Source organism: Vicugna pacos, chromosome 16 (genome assembly GCF_048564905.1).
Source record: "Vicugna pacos chromosome 16, VicPac4, whole genome shotgun sequence".
NCBI classification, from domain to species: Eukaryota; Metazoa; Chordata; class Mammalia; order Artiodactyla; family Camelidae; genus Vicugna; species Vicugna pacos.
In genome coordinates, this window is record NC_133002.1 from 31,316,050 (window position 1) to 31,337,927 (window position 21,878).

Genomic DNA, 21,878 nt, shown 5'->3' on the forward strand with positions numbered 1-21,878 from the left:
TCATAGGAACCAGACACAATCTCAACTCCACCACTTTCTTAAGCAAATAATCTCTCAGTGACTCAGTGCCCCCATGACTCAAATGGAGATGATGGCGCTAACTAATGGAATTTTGTGAGATTTAAATAAGGTGATGTTACTGCTGGCGTTGTCTCTGGCACAAAGCAGTGCTCAACAAATGTTGGTAATGGTTGACAACAAATGATGACAATGACTGACATCAACACAGCATTCAGTGCTCACGTGACTGTACCAGTTGTCAGTGGCTCGCGTCTGTTGCGATTACTCAGGACTCATGCCACCCTGGGTGTAAGCTGTTTTGAGCTTGCCTGCTGGATGAAAGTGCGCTGGGAACAGAGGGGAGCTGTACTTGATGCTTAATGTCAGTGGTTCATGGAAGGTGTTCTGGGGAATATGAGGCCAAAGCTAAGCTGTAAGGTAAAGAAGGGCAGACAAAGCCTCCCCTGTCTCCTCTTTGCCCTCCAACAGTGACCAGAGGGATTGTTCAAAAATGCACATTGGAAAAAATAAACAAAACAGAAAAACCCAAGGCACAGCAGAGCAATTGATTTCTTCCTTAAAACCAGTGACTGTGTGTTGCACTTGGAATAAAATCAAAGCCCCTCACTGGTCTACATAAGCCCTGCGTAAGAGCCCTGCATAAGCTAGTCCCATCTTGAGCCACCTTCACCCTTCCCAACCACACTCAGCTGTGTACCTCAGGCCCTTTGCACTGGCTGTGCTCTCTGCCAGCAATGCACTTCCCTCCAATCTTCTCATACCTGGCTCCTCTTCAGCATCAGAACTCAGCTCCAATGTCACCTCTGTAGAGAGACCTTCACCAGCCACACTATCTGACATTGTCCCCATTCCTGAATGCCACTCCCAATTTTTCCCCACTGCCATTCACTTTGCAAGCCAAAACCTTGCTTGGTTTCCCTCAAAGCTCTTACCACCATCTGAAATTAGCTCTAGAAGGACAAGAACTTTACCAGTGTCATTCCAGCAGGCCTCAGCACATAGTTGGCCCTCAAAGATATTTTGAACGGACAAATTCCACATCTTTGTAAAAGGCTGAGGTGAGGCAGCATGTTCTGGGAAGTTAGTGCGAAACAATGAAGAGTCACATCAGATCACAGAGAACTTGGATACAGAGAATGCTCTGGGTCACAGTATCTACCTTGTCTGAGCATCGTGAAAAGTCCAACAGTATCTTATTTCTTCGTCTAAGATAGCCATTTCTCCATCTTGTATTTCCAGAAATCTTCTCTAGGAGGACACCTGTATAAATTAATAAAAAGTCAAGATTATAAAATGATTTCCAGTAATCCAGGTTTAGCTCTCTCATGTGGTATTTTCAATGAGGCTAGCAGAAGCCCTTGAGGGTCTCTTTAATGAATAGCTAAACTTGATGTTTAATTAGCATGTCATCACTGGCCCCCAAAGAGGCTCAAACTATAGCTTAGTGCTCATCCAAATTATTCAAAAGTCTGACTTTGTAGGGTTTGGGTTTTTAAATATTACACATAAATGGCAGGAAGTTATCCACAGGCACCACATTCAGAACCCACTTGCCAATCTTATACTCTCTTCCTAGCAGGTTATGATTTGCCAACAGCTGCTCCCCAATCCCAAATTAATAGCTAGACAAGCAGCAGACCCCCCCACACCCACATGCATGGTGTGTGTGGTTAGCGTGTTGGATTGGCGCCACAGTGCCCGTCTGGGGGAGAACAAGTCAACAGCTGGAGGGACTGTAACTGCCACTGAAAAGGACCTGGGAGGCAGGTGAAAGGGAAGCGGTGTTTTTCACATTTAAGCCCTGCTGTTGACGCATGAACCCCCCTCTTGCTTTTGATCCCAAAATTGTGTATTGATGGGTGGGAACAAGAAGCCTGGACCTTGCCAAGCTGCTTCCCGTGGTCTTCCGGTAGTCCTGACGGGTCTGAGGCCGGGGGGATCACTTGGTCCCCACTAGTCACACACGTGCACAGCCTACAAATGGCAAAGTCCTGTGGAACGGTCTCTGCCTTAACAGCCTCCACCTGAAATTATATCCTCCCTTCCCCCAGTTTCCCCTTGCTCCAACCTCCCTCTTACAGTCCATTCTCATTATCTTATCTCCTGTTCAAACCCCTTTTGTGGCTCCTCTTCTAGGTCTCCTATGAACTGAACTCAGCCCCTCTTCCAACATCCATAATGCATGTGCCCCTAGACTCAGCCAAAGTGGACCAGAGGACAGTTCAGCCAGACGAACTAGGGCCCTGCTAACCAGCCAGCAGTGTCTGCTAAACCGATACTTCTCAACTACTGATAACGTACGTTCAAATCACTGGAAATTGGTTAAAATGAAGATCTTAATTCAGGAGGTCTTGAGTAGGATTCAAGATTCTGCATTTCTCTATCAAGGTCCCAGATCCTGTGGCTGTTGCTGGTCCCTGCGCTGCATGTTGAGCAGCAAAGTACTGTGTCGCCTTTTTAATGTCTAATGTCTATGTGTGTGAGGGGTGAATGCTGCATTCAAAACAGCTTTATTTAAGATTATGTTAACTCTATAAAATCATCATTTTTGTAGATCAGAAAGTCAATTTCATTTGGTTCAACCTGATCTCAGAATCCTAGGCAACGTACGTTGGAGCAAGGAGGAGGCAAGACTTCAGATCAAAATTCTTAACATGTTAAGCTTGCAGCACAGCACAGCCTCGCGCCCATGCTTGCCAGCCTCTCTCTCACAGTGCCCAGTCCCTCTGGAATCCCACCCAGTGGAGCACCCGAGAGACATCTTCCTGCCTTTTCCAGTCTTATGAGTTGGAGAGGGGAATCACTCCATGGGATTGCCTTCCACCTCCCTGCTCTCCAAGGCCTAGTTCTCAGAACAAGCTGAAATGTCAAGGCCTGCTTCAGCACTAGCACATTCCCAGGTGGTTTTGCAAGTCACCTGATGGGAAGATCTTAGCAGATGGCAGGACGTTGTTTTGGTTCTCATCAAGAAGCTTACTCAACTCAGAAAGGAGGTGTGGCAGGTGCCCCCATAGCTCCTGGTTCTCCACCTGCAGAAAGTCCTGGCTGTGTGGGTGGGGAGCAGGGAGAAAGGAGATTGCTGAGCAGAGGCCCGATCAGCCTGCCGGGCCTGAGTCCTGCACAGGCAGAGCTAACTCACTAGCCTCTGCCTATCATTGGCCTTTTGATGGCAGAGTAGCTGCTGTATTAAACCATCTGCCACCACTGGCAAAACTCACAAGACGTGAAGAAGCAGTAAACAAATCGGATATTTCAAGAGCAGCAATAGCGAGTGCTCCCTCCATGAGCCGCGCTACTGACTCAAGACGTTCAGGATATTCTCAGACTCAGGGCACCACCCACCTGAGTGGGCACTGACGGGATGCTGGTGCTCATGGGTAACGTTGCCCTGGTTCTCCACGCCAGTTCCTCTCTAGCTGGAGAGCTTTAAACAAGTACCAGTACCTTGTTCCCACCCCCAAATCAATCAAATCAGAATTTAGGGGGTGGAGGGTCAGGCATAGGTGGGTTTTTTAAGTACCCAGGTGAACTGGATGCACAGTGAAGGTTGAAATTCACTGTGTTAGAGATGTTTTTTTCAAAGATCAAGGAAAAGTACCTTTATTTGATCATTGACTTTCTCAGCTTCTAAAAACTTCACCTCCTTTTTAAATTCAATGCAGGATGTTGGTAATAATGAATACTCTTTATACTTTCAGAGTCATAAATCACTTTTACATCCACTATCTTATTAGATTCTCAAATCAGCCTGTGGAAAATGCTAATACCATTATAGAAAGATATATGCTGGGCTTGCTGTAACATTGTTTACAAGAGACAAAAAAATGGAAACAACCTAAAAACTAGTGAGAGGGCATTCACGCATTGGAGAACTCTATGGCTATTAGAAAGACTTAGGTAAGTAGGTCTGCACACATTGACTTAGAAGGATAGCTGTAAACCATTTTTAAGTTAAAAAAGTTAAGTTCAAAATTATGATGATTCCATTTTTTTATTTTTGACTTTTTAACAACTTTTTTGAAATATCTTTGATATATAAAGGTTATATATATTTTAGATGTACAATTTGATGTTTTGATATATGTACACATTGTGAAAAGCTCACCACAACCAAACTAAATAACATATTCTTCACCCCTGCATAGTTACTATTGTATGTGTGTGTGTGTTAAGAAGATTTAATTTAGGACCTGCATTTTTAACAAATTTCAAATATACAATACAATCTTGTTAATTATCATCACCATGCCCATTTTTTAATCAAGATATTTGGTTTTTTGCTATTGAGTTATATGAGTTCCTTATATATTTTAGATATTAACCCCTTATCAGATACATGCTTTGCAAATATTTTATTCTTTTCTGTAGGTTGCCTTGTTTTCTTTGCTGTGCAGAAACTTTCTAGTTTGATACAATCCTGCTTGTCTATTTTTGCTTTTATTGCCTGAACTTTTTGCTGTAATAACCAAAAAAAAATCATTGTCAAGACCAATGTCCAAAAAAAAAATGTTTCCTATGTTTTCCTCTTGTAGTTTTATAGATTCAGGTTTTACACATAAGTCTTTAATTCATTTGGGGTTGATTTCTGTATGTGGTATGAGATGAGGGTCCAGGATCATTCTTCTGCATGGGATATACAGTTTTCCCAGCATCATTTGTTGGAGAGACTAACCTTTCTCCATTATGTGTTCTTGGCATCCATAGATCATTTGACCATAAGTGTGTGGATTTATTTCAGGGTTCTCTGTTCTGTTCCATTGGTCTATACATATGTATTTATACACTATAGCTGTGAAATACCTTTTAGAACCAGGAAATGTAATGCCTCTAGCTATTTCAGGGTCTTTTGTAGTCCCAAATGAATTTTAGGATTTTTTTTTCTATTTCTATAGGATGCCATTAGAATTTTGATAGGGATTGCATTGAATCTGTAGATCACTTGTAGTAGTACAGACATTTTAGCAACATTAAGTCTTCAAACCCATGAACATGAGGATGTCTTTCCATTAATCATCTTTAATTTCCTTCATCAGTGTTTTACAGTTTTCAGTGTACAAGTTGTTTACTTCTTTGGTTGAGGTTATTCCTAAGTATTTTATTATTTTTGCTGCTATTGTGTAAATGGAATTGTTTTCTTAATTTCCTTTTCCCATAGTCCACTGTTAGTCTATAGAAATGCCACCGATTTTTGTGTACTCAATTTGTATCCTGCAATTTTGCTGAATTCATTTATCAGTGCCAACAGTTTTTTGTTGTGGTTGAGTGTTTAGTATGTTCTCCATATATGATTATTTCATCCACAAACAGAGACAATTTTATTTCTTCCTTTCTGATTTGTATGCCTTTTATCTCTTTGCCTTGTCTAATTGCTCGGCCTAGACTAAGTTGAACAGAAGTGGCAAGAGTGGGCATTCTTACCTTGTACTGTATATTAGAGGAAAGCTTTTCAGTGTTTCCCCATTAATTTTGATGTTAGCTATGGAATTTTCATGTATGGCCTCTATTGTATTGATGTAAGTTCCTTCTGTTTTGTGGAGATTTTTAATCATGGATGGTCAGTTTTGTCAAATGCCTCTTCTGAATCTATCAAGATGGTCATGTGGGGTTTATCTTTTATTATGTTAATTTGGTGTGTCACATACATTGATTTTCATAGGTTGGACAATCCTTGCATCCCAGGAATAAATTCTACTTGGTTATAGTGTATAATCCCTTTAGCACGCTGCTGAGTTTAGTTTGTTTGTATTTTATTAAAGATTTTTGCATCTATGATCACTAGGGATATTGGCCTTTAGTTCTCTTTTCTTGCAGTGTCTTTGTCTGGCTTTGGTATCAGGATGATGCTGGACTCATAAAATGAGTTTGGAAGTGTTCCCTCTCCTTTGATTTTTTGGAAGATTTTAAAAGGATTGGTATGAATTCTTCTTTGAGTGATTGGTGTAATGCACCCATCTGATCCAAGGCTTTTCTTTGCTGAGAGATTTTTTGATTACTACTTCAATCACCTTAATTGTACTCATCTTTCGGGTTTCTGTTTCTTCGTGATTCAGTCTTGGTAGGTTGTATGTTTCTAGGAATTTATCCATTCATTTCTAGGAATTTATTCATACATGGGAATGTGTGTGTGATTTATAAGAACAGAAAAATATATGGAAGGATGTATACTAAACTGTTAATAGTCATAATTGCTTGGGCTGGGATTATGAGAAAGAGGCGGGAAGAGGGAACTTTTTTTCAACTTCTCTTTTAGTTTGATACAAAAATTATACTTCCATACTGTTTAAAAAATCTATTTTAAAACCACAGCCTGAAATGAATGCACAAGGGCTCAAGAGGCAGATGGCTGATCCTCACTGAATGAGAAGCAAGTTAAGTCCTGCACAATCAGATGACCTGGGGAGGTTGGTCCAACAGGAGCCTAAGCCATCTACTCTCTCTCCATCCAGAGCACTGCATCTTGCAGGCTGACCGGTCTCCTCTCAGAGTCACTGAGCTGACTCAGGTCCTAGCAGTTCCCTGCTCCCCCGTGGCCATGGGGAAGATTTACTCGCTGCCAATGGCAGCTGTGGGTGCAGCCTGGAAAGCACGTCCACCCCTGTAGGGCAGTTTTGCTCCTAATAAGAAAAATTCACTTCTCCCACACTTTAGGGGAAATGTCCAGGAATGGAGCCAGAGCCAGATGGGCACTGAGCTTATTAAAGGCATGATTGTTACCAGAAAACACTTGCAAATATGTATGTGGGTATTTTTGTGTGTGTGTATGTGTATGTGTGCGTGCATTTTACTCAAACACACACACACACAGTATCTCTGAAATCTTTTCAATAATAAGATTGTCTTTCCAATTGTCCTACAACAGACTTTACAGTTTACCCTTGTGTGGAGTGGATATGCTGTGCCTCACATCTTTTTAATGCTAGATTGTTGTTCTTATTATTGCTTTTCCCTCCCGCCAGGTGCAGCTCATCCACTATAACCACGAGCTATATACAAATGTGACAGAAGCTGCGAAGAGCCCAAACGGATTGGTGGTAGTTTCTATATTTATAAAAGTAAGTGCATTGTGTTCCTTCATTCTTCTCTCCTCGCCATTACCGTTCCAGTCAGAATATCAGTTTACAGCCATGTTGGATCTCAGAAATAACAAAAGGACTAATGTTCCCCATGCCTAAGAAAAGCTGCAGGGTGATAATTTTCATGTCCGTGAGATCCATGAAAAATGAAGTCCCTTTTCAGTGAGATGCAAAAACACTGAGTTCCACTTTAGAGCACTGGGGCCTGAGGATTTGGATGGCTTTTGTTCTCGAGGAAAAAAAGGATGCTGGGTCCAGGGCCAGGCTTTAGGTCCCACTCATGCAGAAAACTCAGAAGGAAGCAATAGAAGGTAAGGGAGGTTCTCACTGAGACCCCACAGGATTAAAGTCCTGTTCATCAGTTGACCCTCAGCAAAAGAAAGAAAAGAAAAATGTGAGATATCCCTTCCCTCCAGACACTGCACTAAACAGCTCCCTTCAGCCTCCCCCAGTCGCTCTGTGTATCATCCTTCCTTCTCAGTGTCCCTCTCCCTCGTAGGCATCCCTGTGGCTAATTAAGCAAAGGTCACCTGTGCTTTCTTTATGACATTCTGGGGAAGCTCCACATCTCCTTAAGAGTCATCATCAACAACAAATCTCCAACCAAGCAAATTCTCATTTATTAAAAAGTAATTACTTTTAACGGTTTGACAGATGTTAAGTGAAACAGGTATGCAAGTATAAAAAAGAAATTGTCTTTTCAACAAAAAAAACATAAAGTGGAAAAAAAAAAGCAACCTGTGGCAGTTCCAAAAGTTGGCAATCACTGTGCTAGCAGTGACTTCCCTTGGGAAGTTTTAGCCAGATCATTAGAGGACATATTCTTGTCAGAACTTGGAATCTGATGACAATTAATGGAAATTCAACATTTGGCACCAGGTTGAGCTCTGGTGATGACGTCATTACCACTCAGACACACAGGGGCAAAGCCAGGCATTACTTCCTCGCCCTCCTCAAAAGCATCACCCTTTGCAACAGGTGCTTTGCCCTGCCTGGTCACCCCTCTCAAGACTCCACACTTCCTCCTAACCTCCTTTCCTTCACCTGGGTCAGGGCAGGCCTTTTTGGGGTCCTGGCAGAGCTGAACATTGGACAGGAGCATTAGTGACACATTGCTGCCACTGGCCACGAACCCCAAAGCCCTCTAGCTTATCAGTGGCCAAAATAGGAAGGGGATTTTGACCAGAGAAGCATGTTTTTAGGCCATCATGCCTTCTTAATCCCTGATGTGACTTCCCCCAGAGAAACTGGTCCTGGGACAGTCAGCTCCTGCCTCTTGGCATCATCACAAACTCTGTTATGATAAACAGTAGATTCCTGAATGCCAGGCACTGAGATAGATACGTACTTTACATGTATTTACTCACTGAACCCTGATTATAAACCTGTGGGGTGGGCATCAGTGTCCCTATCTTGCAAATAAGAAAAATGGTTCAGAGAATCTTTGGCATTCCATCCAAGTTCGTGTAGTTCATAACAGCCCATCAGGGAAGGAACCCGGGTCTTGCTTGACATTAATACTAATGATCTTATTCACATAGCTGGGAAGAAGCGAAAAAACAACCCTTAGAAACTTCTCAGGTGCCAGGGCATAGTGCAGTGGCAGAGTATGTGCTTAGCATATAGGTCCTGGGTTCAATCCCCAGTGCCTCCACTCAAATAAATAAATAAAAACCTAATCCCCACCTAAGAAAACAAACAAACGAAACAAAAAACCATAAAAAAAACCCTCTTCCCTCACATCCCCATGTTGCCCACAAACACAGGACAAATACCTGTATCCCTCAACCAGCCCCAGTTATGACAGCGATAACCAACTGATGTGTTCAGCCTGGACCACACTCGTTGTTATGGAGCCTGCAGACATATCACAACACTGTGCTGTGCGTGTCCAGGGGCTCCCACCCGCTATAGCTTTCCCAGCGCCAGACCTTCCATGAGTAACTCTCGTGGCCAGTGTGAGAGCTGCCCAACAGCTCCTGAGCTTTGGTGGCTGCCTCAGCCTTGTCCACTGACTAGGCTTCACTCTGCTCAGAGACCCTGAGTCAGTGAATGTCCTCCTGGAAGTGCTGGCACATTACAGCTGACAGGGTAATTGATTCGCCAGGAATTCAGCCTCCTCAACTGCAAACTACTGGTGTGTTTCATGAGCTGCTGCAGAGACACTCGCTCCACTGAGATTACTGATGCGGGTCCCGGCTGCTTCCCTGCCGGTCGTCGGGAGGAACTTACACCCCAGACCCTGAGGCCAGTGAGAGGGTGGTGACTAGCTCTCCTGTATCTTCCTCGGGCCAGTCTGGCCCCTGGGGGTGCTTCTGTTCTTTCCCTGAGCAAACCTGATGCTTTCTGGCTAGATCTCAAAATAAGCCACAGCATCTCTATCTTTGTCCAACATACTCAACTCCCAGATGCTCCACCATGAGTTATCCAAGCTGTGAGTTGTCATTCACTCATCCCCAAACACCGACTGAGCGTGGGACACGGGCCAGCCTTGTGCTGAGCGCCGGTACCTACCAGAAATGACGTGAACAAAGCCCTGGGTTTTCTAAGCCACACAGTCCTCCGCTCCTTCTGATCTTTCTGCCTCCCTTTCCCAGCTCCCTGCAGGGTAGGCAGGAACAGAAAATGAGAGGCCCCATATCTAGGTCAGCTGAGCACTACAGATGTCTCCCTGGCCAAAAGCTGAGCCATAAAAGGGTTAGAGTTGTTGGTTAAAATCAGAGATTTGTTTATCTGTGGGTTTTACTTATCTCTGTCCCCTCCTAATCTGTCACCCTTCCTATGAGCACAGAGAACTGAGATTTGGCTATAATTGCTGCTCAATCACACGCCATTAACTTCCCACTTAAGCTCACTTATACCAAGTACATATTTTATCCTCTCACCCACGCAGCCAACACACTAGAGCCCACAAATCATCTGTGCACACTTTGGAAATTTTTCAATTATTTTTAATCAGCGCAAAAGGGTCCAGTCCCAACATTAGCTCTGCCCAGACTCAACGGGTACCAGGAATACCAGGCACCGATTAAGGGACATGGCAGATTCCTTACGTGCCACAACAGTGTATTTTTGGCTCTCCCTTCATGGGGTGTATCCGCATAAACAGGCAGCTTCAGGCTGTCTTTTAAATAGCAGAAGAGGATGTCAAAGTAGAGATTGGATTTGGCACTAAAGCTTCCAGGGAGCAGCAGTGTTTGATTTGGGACTTTTCTCTGTTTCAGGGGTGGGATTTTTACCTCCACTGAACACTGTCACTCACCAAGCTCCCCTTGGTGTATGTCTCACATAACAACACACCCAGGAAAATGTGTGGGAAAGGAAAGACAGATGGAGGGAAAGTAAACAGTCTGTGCTTTCTCTAAACTAAAAATTACCTGTTGCTTATCTAATAATAATAATCATCTGCTGTGATTTTTCCAACCCTCCGAATAAATCAGATTTAAAATGCGGATGTGTCACAACATCCGATTAGCAGCTGAGGCGTAAATTACAGAGCAGAGCTGAGAGAGGTAGGAGAGAAATAACTAAGATGAACAATGGCACCATGGGAAAGGCTGAGTGAAAAGAGAGTTTTTAAGAAAACAGTCTACACAGTTATGTGTGGGCACATCACAGTCTCCAAACGGTGGTTCTCTGGCTAACGCCCCTGGAAGCTTAGTTTGTTCATAAAGAAGGAATTTAGAGACCTGAAGGCGCAGACATAAAATGAGAACTGATCCCTGAACATCAAGTAAAATGTGTCACCCATAGTAGGCACCTGGGAAATATTTATCGGATGGGTAGATGGATGGATGGATGGATGGATGGATGGATGATTGACTGGATGACATGGCTTATGATATATTTGATTCATGTAATAATGAGCAGTGATATAATAAGATTCTGTATTATTTCTTAGAGATCTTTTTCGTCTCCTGATACCACTGTTGTGGGTACTTTTTCCCTTTCATTCTCTTCTTACATAACTACCCCCCCAATATGTCCCTCCCACTCCCTACTTAAAACTCTTTGATGGTTTCCCATCCCTACAGAATAAAGTTGAAATGCCCTAACATGACATTCAAAGTCTGACGTGACCTAGCCCTTGTCTCCCTCTCTATCCTTGCCTCTCATCCCTCCCCCGTATTCTTACCTCCAACGACACTGAGATACTCAACCAAACATGACTAGTTTCTCCCATGTCCGTGAATGCCCAACCCACCATGTGTCCTGGCTTCCCTCACCCTTCCTCCTTTTCCACACTCTACTATCAAGCACTTTGTTAACTTCCACCCATCCTTCCAGACTCAGCCCAGACCGTGGCTCCTCAGAGTCCCCAGCTGGGTGGTCTTCTACTATCATCACATCTATAACTACCATAGCACTCTTGACACTAAATTATAACCATTGGTCTACTTACCTGTCTTCTTTCTCCAGACTGGGGTTTCTGTAAAGTAGATTCTGTATATTTGATCTCTGAATCTCCGGCCATCACAGTGTTTGGAGCATGGCAGGCACTCATTAAATATGAGTGAATAAGTAAGTGTGTGGAGACAATGTTTATCCTGGGATAGTGCCACCCAGTTATTAATATTTTCTTTTCTCCCCTAGGTTTCTGACTCATCAAACCCATTCCTTAATCGAATGCTCAACAGAGATACTATCACAAGAATAACATATAAAAGTAAGTTTGGTTCAGTTTCCTTACAGCAAGTATTCTGTAAAGGTCTATCTTGTTTGAAGGCAGAGAGCCAGAACTGATGATCTCCAAGGGCCCCTTTCAGCTTCATGATCCTTTAATTCTATAGAAAGTCACTCTGGAGAGCCAGGGTTGGCTAAGAAGCAACTCATTTCAAACAGAAGTCCCCAGAGTGCCTTTGTCATCCAAGCCCGTCTAAGGCAATAACGATTATTATGATGATGGTCATCATTATCCTGTGGATTGGTAATGGGCTAGGGGACCCTACTAGCTGACAGATGCCACCATGTCAGCTGGCCACACTTGGGGCTTTGCCAATTATGTGATTGAAAAAGCTCTCACCAGGTGGTTTGGATTCAACTTCAACAAATACAAAGGCCCCCAGCTGGACCACATCTCCCTTTCTGTGTCACTGGGTCTCCCTTTCAGGGAGGCAGGGTGGCATTTTTCATCATTCCCATGTGTGGTTCACTGATCTAGAGAACTCTGTCCAGTTTTCTTGGGTTTCTAGGGGTTTTATCCCCAGAATCCTTAAGCGGAAAAGACAGAACAGTGCAGAGTTGAAGGGAAATGAGAGAATGGTTGCTACTGTCTTCAGCAGCAATCCCAGAAGTTGCAGGCTTTGGGAACAGTTATAGGAAACAGCACATGTCAAGGGCTGAAAGAAAACAGTACAGGAAAAAAATTTTAACTAATTAGGAGTGAGCAGGAAAGTGGAATTCAAGTCCTGACTCTGTCCTTAAGCAAGAGCTTCCTCACTTTGACTCTGTTTCCTCATTTGTAACGTGAAGAAGTTAAACTTCAGTTTCTTAAAGTCCTTCTAAGACTAGGATCCTGAATCTGATTATCACAAAAGTAAAAACACAGCATACAAACCTAATATTCCACATCCTCTTGGCATGTGCTCCACCCAGTGAGGTGGAGGACACTGCTGCTCCTGCCTCCACTGGTGATGGGGAAAGGCAGAGTGAATGCCTCCAGATCTCACCTCGGACTGCTGGAGGGAAAGTATGGAGAACCCTTCCCTCGTTCATTTATTCATTCATTCAGCCAACATTTCCTGCACGCCTGCCTCATGACAGGCACCAAGTAAGGCTCCTAGAATATAAAAATGGACCAGACACCAGCCCTTCCCACACAGCGCTTCCATATGAAGTCACTCCCATGTGAAGAGGTTGGTGTGGCGGCGCTGGGGGTGCTGAATGAACCTGGAGAATCTCCTAGAAGAATAAATTAAGTTATCTCCAGAACCATCCTGCCTATCCTCAGCAGCGCCCCCATGGGGTCCTCTCTAAGTTCAAACTTAGATTGCTCATTTCTGTCTTGTGTGCAAATACATTTTATAACTGCCCATAAAAGATTATTAGTCTTTTAGCTTTTTTGATTAAAAGAGCATAAAAATTAAATAAAATGTTTTCGAATAAGCTTGATGCAGTTTAGAGACCGTGAAAAGCCATGAAATCACACATTAAGCCCCAACACGCAATCGAACAGATTGCCAGCTGCAGAGTCAATCATTAGTGTGACTTTCCTCCCCACCCTACTCCCAGCTCTGGTCTGATTAATATTAAGTGATGTGGCTGCTGCCAAAGATGAAAACATCCACGTGTGTCTGTGCAGGGGGAAGGTGGCCTTTCTTAAGACCAGGTATCGATTCTGGTGCAAATAGGGGTTGGAGAACCAAGGTGACAGATCTTGTTGGGACCAGTGATGAATTGCCATTTTGTGGCTAAGGGAAACTTCAGCTTCATCTACTCCAAGTGAGCTGTCCCTGCTGACACCCCCATCGGGTCCATGAGAACCAAGGACACACCTGGGCAATAGCTGAAGTGGGTAGCAGTCTTTAAACCAAAGACCTTCATTCATTTGTTCACTCACTCACTCTGCAAATTTTTACTGAGTGGCTCCGGAGTGCCAGGAGATAGATTAGTAGAACACGTTTCCTGTCCATGAGGCAGGCGCTTGCCCTCTAGTCATGGAGACAGACATACTATAGTGTTTCATGAAGATTTGTGTAACAAGTACAATGTGTGAGAAATATGAACAGAACTCTTTGAGGTCACAGAAAGTCTGCCTACAATTCATGGCAAGTTTGTACTTAGCAATTGCCTTTCAAATAAGGACTGAGTAGATGATGACCATTTGGTGAGGGAAGAAAAGAAAGAGAGAAAGAGGGAAGGAAGGGAGGGAGGGAGATGGAGGCAGGAAACAAGAAAGAAAGAAAGAGAGAGGACATTCCAAGCTAAGGAGGAGTGTACACAAAAGCAAGGAAAGCATTAAAGGGCTATGAAGGGTTTAAAGGGAGGGGCTGCCTTCATCAGGTCTTCATCTCAGGCCCCACAGCACACCTGGTAAACACTGGTGATGGCCTGAAATTGCTGGGGAAACGAACGGCCCCCTGCAGTCGCAGCGACAAGGCAGAGGGAGTGGCAGGAAGGACAGTCTGGAGTCAGATCTCGAAGGGTCTTGATAACAGGCTGAGGAGTTTATGCAGAAGACATGTTTGAGGAGATGCCCTCACCACCTCTACGACACACTCCTAGCAGTGGGAATAGCTGTCCCTCTGTCTGTCTGCCAGGGCCAAGGGGAACTAAAACAAGATAACGAGACCCAGCGTGGGGGAAGGTGGTTACCTTTCAGGTAACTGTTCCAGGCCCCTGATCACAGGTGTTCTGCGCTCTCGCATTGTTGGGGAAGAATGGATGTGCTCCCAGGAGCACCTTTATCACATACCTGGAGGAAGGAACACTGCAGGGATAATGACTGGCCGTGACATAGGGGAATGGCCGAGACACTGTGATGCCCAGGAGTGGGGCTGCAAGGGATAGATTTTCTCAGCAGGAAAGTGCCAGCGCTCTTCCCTCCGGCTAAGCTCCCTGAGGCAGCCAGCCTGTGGAAGGTTGGCCAGGCAGCAAGCAGGGGAGTTTCTGAAACAGGCGTCATTCATGAGGACACAGTCAGTGGGTGGGAAACACAAGCCTAGAAGTCTCTCAGAGGCTCTGCAGGAGGCAGCAGGTTATGCTGGCACAGGCCCACGAATTCTGGTGGAGACAAAGTCATCACGGCTCAGGGGCACCTCTCAGAGTATCCTGCTTTCATACTTCTAAGTAAGAAAGAAAGAAATGGATCCCCCCAACCACACCACCCAGGAACACCTCACCCCGACCCCCACCCACTCTCCCAACCAGCCCAGAGCTACACCCCAGCATGGCTGCAGTTTGCCGCACTCACTTAAACGTGGCACCCACTGTGCAACGTGCTCAGCACGGGAACAGGGAAGTGACGCTAACCCGGCGCTTTCCACACTGCAGGCTCGATGCTGGAGCTTTACGTGAAGCACCTTACCTGGTGCCCTTAAAGGCTCCATCCTCAAAATAAGCACAACTGCTATCCCAGTTTACAGATGAGGAAATTAAGGCTCTAAGAAGGGAAGCCATTTGTCAAGGACACGCATCAAGTAAGTGGCTGTATTAGGCAGCAGCTTCTGCATAATAAACAAGCATTCAAGGGTAGGCACTGATTTCTCACTCCTGCATCTGTAGGTTGTTTGGAGCAGCTCTGTAGGTCTCAGGCCAGCTAGGACAGCTTGGCTCCACATGGCTCTCGTTTTTCTGGGATCAAGAACTTCTCATGGTGGAGGTCAAAATGTGTGATGTTGCTTAAGGCCTAGGCTTGAAACACACATTGTTGCTTCTATCCACTTTTCACTGGCCAAAGCAAGTGACACAGCCAAGACCAACATCAAAATCCTCCCATGGAGTTGGGGCGAGAGAAGGAGTGTACCTTTCCTGGACAGTAATGTACTCTTCTATAACAGAAGAGCAACGATTCCAACATGGGTCCTCCTAGGGATCTTTCTATGCCCTTATTTTCCTGTTGTCTTCCTCCCTAAGGAGCAGGGAAAGCTTAGCTCTGAGGTCTTAACTAGCTGTAATACTGATACTTTCACATTCCATGAAACTTGTCAGCATGTTCTCTCAATTTTAACTTTAGTTCAGTTTGAAGAGCTATCTCCTTGCTTTTTGCATGTGTTTCCACTTTGGAATGGACTCAAACTAACCACAAAACTTGTGGTCACCTTGAAAGTTCAGGCCCATACTATCCTAAGCTCTCTGCAACTTTTGCCTGTCCCTTGGCATGGGACTACCAGTAGAAATCAGCATCATTTAAAGGGACACAGTGGTACTGCCATTACTGGGCACACATGGAAACCAGAGAAGGCATAAAGATTGGTTCTAGATGGGGTCAAATCTCCCCATCAATCTTTCCCCTGGAGATCACTGTAATGAGAAGTCAATCTAGGACTCTGAGCAGAGTGACATAATCTCATGACCAAAGGATCACTCTGCTTGGACAGACTATAGGGGGGCAAAGACAAAAGCTGGGAGAGGATTGCAGTGATCCAAATGATGAGGCTATGTTGATCGTGACCAGTATAGGGGAGGTGATGAGAAATGACGGGTGTATTTTGAAGGAAGAGCCAAGAGATTTCTCAACGCATAAGGTGTGTGATATGAGAGAGAGGAGTCAAGGATGACTGTACGGTTCTTAGCCTGAGCAACTGGGAGGAAGACTTTTCCATCAACTGAGATGGGGAAGATTATGGATGAAACATATTTATGAGTGGGAAGGGAATCCGAAATTTCAAATATGTTAAGCTTGAGATGGGCATCAAAGAAGAGGTGTGGTGTAGGCAGTTGGATACATGAGTCTGGGTTTCAGGGTTTCAGGAGAGAGAGCTAAAGATATAAATGTGGAAGTCACTGGGATCCAGATGGCATTTAAACCTGGGTTTAAATCATGAGTGAGAATAAATAGAGAAGAGAGGCGGACACATTCTCACTTTTGAAAGAGCAGCTCAAATCCCCATGATTTAGGATTGTAAATAATTTCTAAAGATATCTTTTAAGCCCTACCCTGGAGGAGGCTCTTGTGGGTCTGTCCCACCAACCAGCTGAGGAGGTGCAAGGAGGCAGGAGTAAGCATGGAAGCATGGGGTGAAAGCACCATAAAATGGCAGCCAGTAAGCACACAACTTGCTTGATTTGAACATAACCTAGATGACTAGGGAGGAAAAAAGAAATTGTGCAAAATCATTCTGTTCAACCAGTTGAAAAACGAATCCATAAAAGGAGGAAAGAAGTACAATCTGGCCAAAAGGACTGGGAATTTTGGAAACCAGCATGCTGGAAAAAGCTGCCATACTTACGGGAAGCAAGGTGTCCTAGTGAAGAGATAGAGAACTAATAGACCTGGGCTCCTGGTTATACCACTTCCATTGCTGTGTGACTTCAGGCAAATTTCTTAACCTCTCTGAGATGGTTTCCTAATCAATAAAATGAGGATATTAATACTGATACTGAGAGGGTTGGGGTAAGGTTTAAACAAGGCAATGACTCAATTGCCTGGACAATGACTGGTATAAGCTAAGTGCATAATAATGTGTTTTCTTAAATCATCCTAAGGTATGTAATGGTCAAATCCAGCTTCCTGGAAGGGAGGAGTTTTAGGTCATTATGAATACCAAATAAAATTTATCTTCGAAGTAAACGCAAATTAGGGCACATGGGCAACAAAGTTTGCTTACTCTCATGAAACATAGCTCCTGTATGTGAACCTATATGCAGTGGAGGGAAATAGCCTAGTGAGGTTCCACTTTCCTTGAAAGCTTGGATCTCGTATGTCTGAGCAAATCTTATAAAACACTCTCACTAACCCAGCCTGAAATTAATTCAGGCTGAATTTAGAAAGTCTTCTTACGAAAATTCATTTTATTAAAGTTAAATTCCCCTTCAACAGATTAAGGGTCAAGATTGAAATCATGACACTGAAAAAATGGATTTTCTGGAGGTGATATTGGTAATTTACTTGGAGTATTTTAATATTTTAATGTAGTATATTGGAACAATGCCAATGTCCCCCCATTTTTCTTGTGTTAATTCATAAGAAGGCACAGAGCCTCAATTACATGAAAGGTAACACTCTTATCATTTTAGTATCCACCTGATCTCATGTAGTTAGTGTTATTTCTTTAAAAAGAGATGATATTTTGAAGTGGTGAAGCCAGTGACTAAGGGAGAGCAAAGAGCCTCTTAAATGGATAAGAGGGAGTCACTATTACAATGTTACATATAATTGATCACTTTCTTCCAAGGTCCTAGGACAGTGGAGTAGTTTGGTAGCTTCATTCTCTTTCCATTTCACATACTCCATTCGTTTCATAGACAGTAAACGCAATGGTGAACTTCAGTCCAATAAGAATCCTAAAGAGCATAGATTTCAAATTTAAACAGGTCTGGTTATCAGCTCAATATATTTCCAGCAAGGAAACAAAGGCACATGACTCAAGGTGTTCAGAGAAGGGCTTTTAAATATAGCGTTTTAAAACACAATACGAGCCCTTTAAGACATCTTTTTTCCGTCTTGCCTGTTTATAACTTTGCTTTAACCCCCTACCCCAACCCTGTCTGAAAGATGAATGTTCAGGCAAGGACAGACCAACTTGTAACTGCCTTATACTTCTCAATTCCTTGGGAAGTGTTCTGTGCGCCCGCTCCTCAGAGGAACACGGTGTTAAATGTGATGAAATATCACCAGGGAGTTTCAGCATATTGCTCCAGGTGCCTTTCTCTATGCTTAATTGAACTTGTACTTTCATTTCAAATGAATGGCTTTGGGAATGTTTTCACAGAACGCAAAACACAGCACACCACTTCCCATGTTGCAATCTAGGTAGTAACTAGTCAGCAAGGACCAGAAAAGGAGCAGCTAACCTCCATGAATCCGGTTCTCAGAGGCCCTCTTTTTTATTTTTGTTTGTGTAAAAAGAAAAATCATATTACTTTATTCTTTTGTAATTGCCTTTTTTCATTTCAGTGGAATTTGCCTCAGATTACAGGAGGAAATGTCATTCTACATGAGAAAATTGCCAAAGAGTTCCACATCGATCAGAAGCAAGTCCAGTATTGATCTCTGGAATGCTCGTGCCTTTTTCTCACTGGCTTCATTCTCTTTGAATGGGAACTTCATAACCAGGAAGCCGGGAGATGTTAAATCTCATCAGTGTTACATAACTAAACACGATGCATTTACCAGAGGGCACTGCTGCAGCTCAGACTCAGGGAAAGATTCCCCCATTGTGTGGTCCTAGGCATTTCATCACAGTGTGTTTCGCTTAAAAAAAAAAGAAAGAAAGAAAGAAAGAAAGAAAAAGCCAGCTTGGGAGCTGTGTCCATAACTAAGTTCTCAGTATAAGATAAACCATAGATTTAGCAAGAGCATAGCACAAAATCAAAAGCACAGTTGTTAACATCTCCAGCCACTTGAAAGAGTGAGACGGAGCTATAAACTGTGTGTAAATACTCTATACCTATTAATTATCTTAAGCATGTATTTAAGCTAATAGTATGGACTGCAGCCTCTGTGATTTTCCCCTGTCCTGAGAGACGCTGTTGCCTCTTCCCCCCCCCCCTTAGTTTCTGCCCAGAACCACCAGCAGGTGGAGCTGCTGGCCAGAAACCATTTCCTTCAATCATGTAACCAGTGTTTAATAAGCACCCGCTATGTGGTGGGCCCCATGCTGGGGCTTCAGGACCCAGAGATAAAAGATGAAAGCCCTTCTCCCAAAGGACCTCACAGTATCGTAGATTATCCAAATAGGTAGATTATTATTCGTGAGCTAGCTCAGTAAATGTGGCGTAAGAGGAAGACACTAACTCAGTGAGGGAGAGCCAGGAGGCCTGGGAGGCCAAGCAGGGGTCACCCTGGGGAGCTCGGCAAGGGCACCAGCATCAGTGAGTACTGGCCATGGGCCAGGCCCTGCTTCAAGCACCTGAAAGTGTGATCTCATCTGTCCCTCAGACAACCTGTGAGGCAAGTACTCTGCCCTAGTCAGTTTGAGCTGCTGTAATAAAGTAGCCAAAGACTGGGGGGTTTATAAACAACCAAATTTGCTTCTCATAGTTCTGGCAGGATGAAAATCTGAGGTCAGGATGCCAGCATGATTGGGTTCTGGTGAAAACCCTTTCTGGGTTACAGAATTCCTGTAACCTCACATGGCGAAAAGAAAGTGGGACAGCTCTCTGGGGTAGTTTTTATTTTTTTTTATTTTTTAACATTTTCTTATTGAGTTATAGTCATTTTACAATGTTGTGTCAAATTCCAGTGTAGAGCACAATTTTTCAGTTATACATGAATATACATATATTCGTTGTCACATTTTTTTTGCTGTGAGCTACCACAAGATCTTGTATATATTTCCCTGTGCTATATAGTATAATCTTAACATCTATTCTACATATGCCTATCAGCATCTACAAATTTTGAAATCCCAGTCTGTCCCCTCCCACCCCCTTCCCCTTGGCAACCACAAGTTTGTATTCTATGTCTATGAGTCTATTTCTGTTCTGTATTTATGTTCTTTTTTTTTTTTTTTTTTAGATTCCACACATGAGTGAGCTCACATGGTATTTTTCTTTCTCTTTCTGGCTTACTTCACTTAGAATGACATTCTCCAGGAGCATCCATGTTGCTGCAAATGGTGTAATGTTGTCATTTTTATGGCTGAATAGTATTCCATTGTATAAATATACCACCTCTTCTTTATCCAGTCATCTGTCAATGGACATTCAGGCTGTTTCCATGTCTTGGCCATTGTAAATAGTGCTGCTATGAACACTGGGGTGCAGGTGTCTTCTTGAAGGAGGGTTCCTTCTGGATATATGCCCAGTAGCAGGATTCCTGGGTCATATGATAAGTCTATTCCTAGTCTTTTGAAGAATCTCCATACTGTTTTCCACAGTGGCTGCACCAACCTACATTCCCACCAGCAGTGTAGGAGGGTTCCCTTTTCTCCACAGCCTCTCCAGGATTTTTGAATGATGGCCATTCTGACTGGTGTGAGGTGATACCTCATTGTAGTTTTGATTTGCATTTCTCTGATAATTAGTGATACTGAGCATTTTTTCATGTGCCTATTGATCATTTGTATTTCTTCCTTGGAAAATTGCTTGTTTAGGTCTTCTGCCCATTTTTGGATTGGGTTGTTTGTTTTTTTCTTATTATGTCCATATGAGCTGCTTATGTATTCTGGAGATCAAACCTTTGTCAGTTTCATCGTTTGCAAATATTTTCTCCCATTCCGTAGGTTGCCTTTTTGTTTTGCTTATGGTTTCCTTTGCTGTGCAAAAGCTTGTAAGTTTCATTAGGTCCCATTTGTTTATTCTTGCTTTTATTTCTATTGCTTGGGTAGTTTTTAAAAGGGCACAAATCCCATTCATGAAGGCTCTGCCCTCATGACCTAATCACCTCCCAAAGGCCCCAACGCATAATACCATCACACTGAGGGTTAGGATTTCAACATACGCATTTGGGGAGGCCACAAACATTCAGTGCAGGCCTTCTCCAACCATCTGCCTACTACAGATGTGGAAACTGCGGCTCATATGGTTACCTGCATGCCCAAGGTCACACTGATGGTGAACAGCAAAGCCAGCACACAGACTCAGGTCTGAGTCCAAAGTTCACACGCTTCACACTGGGTCTTTCCAAGTTCTACAATGTGAGGAAATAAAAAGGGCAAAAGGGGAAATGTGGGTATCAGCAGGCTAGGCAAGGACACCAGCATCAGTGAGTACTCACCACGTGGTGAACAAGGGGAAAAGAACGTGGTGAGCGAGGACTGTGGGAGCACAGGAGTTGCCAGGTTCTCTAACGACCACTGCACATCTCACAGGCGACACTGGTGGAGGAGAACCTCTTGGCAGGAGCACAGCGGCAGAGTCTGGGACATCAGCACAACGGGGTTTGGGAAGCACCTTGTTACCTTGCTATGGGTTAAATCCGTGAACACAACTTCTTGCCCCTGGCCTGCCCACCCCCCCAAACACACACACACACACACACACACACACACACACACACACACATACCCCAACCCTTTCTTCAAATGTGGATGCAACACAAAGGCTGGTTATAGTTTCAGAAGAACATAAATGTTCTTTTTCTTTACTCTAGTCGTGCCTGGAATGCCTTCATTCTACTGTTTCCTTCCTCCCCACCACCCCTAATAAAATAAAATACAATAATAGCAGCATGCTAGAGTG

The 21,878-nt window shown here is 43.7% G+C and overlaps 1 protein-coding gene across 2 annotated transcripts in view; it reads left to right on the plus strand.

The window, feature by feature from the left end:
- CA10 (carbonic anhydrase 10) overlaps positions 1-21,878 on the plus strand; it is a 519,450-nt gene that overhangs the window by 489,438 nt on the left and 8,134 nt on the right. For both annotated transcript variants that reach the window (XM_006218377.4, XM_072938631.1), the window contains 2 exons: positions 6,978-7,073; positions 11,688-11,760. In XM_006218377.4, the coding sequence (XP_006218439.1) occupies positions 6,978-7,073; positions 11,688-11,760 (169 nt within the window). The remainder of the gene's footprint in view (positions 1-6,977; positions 7,074-11,687; positions 11,761-21,878) is intronic.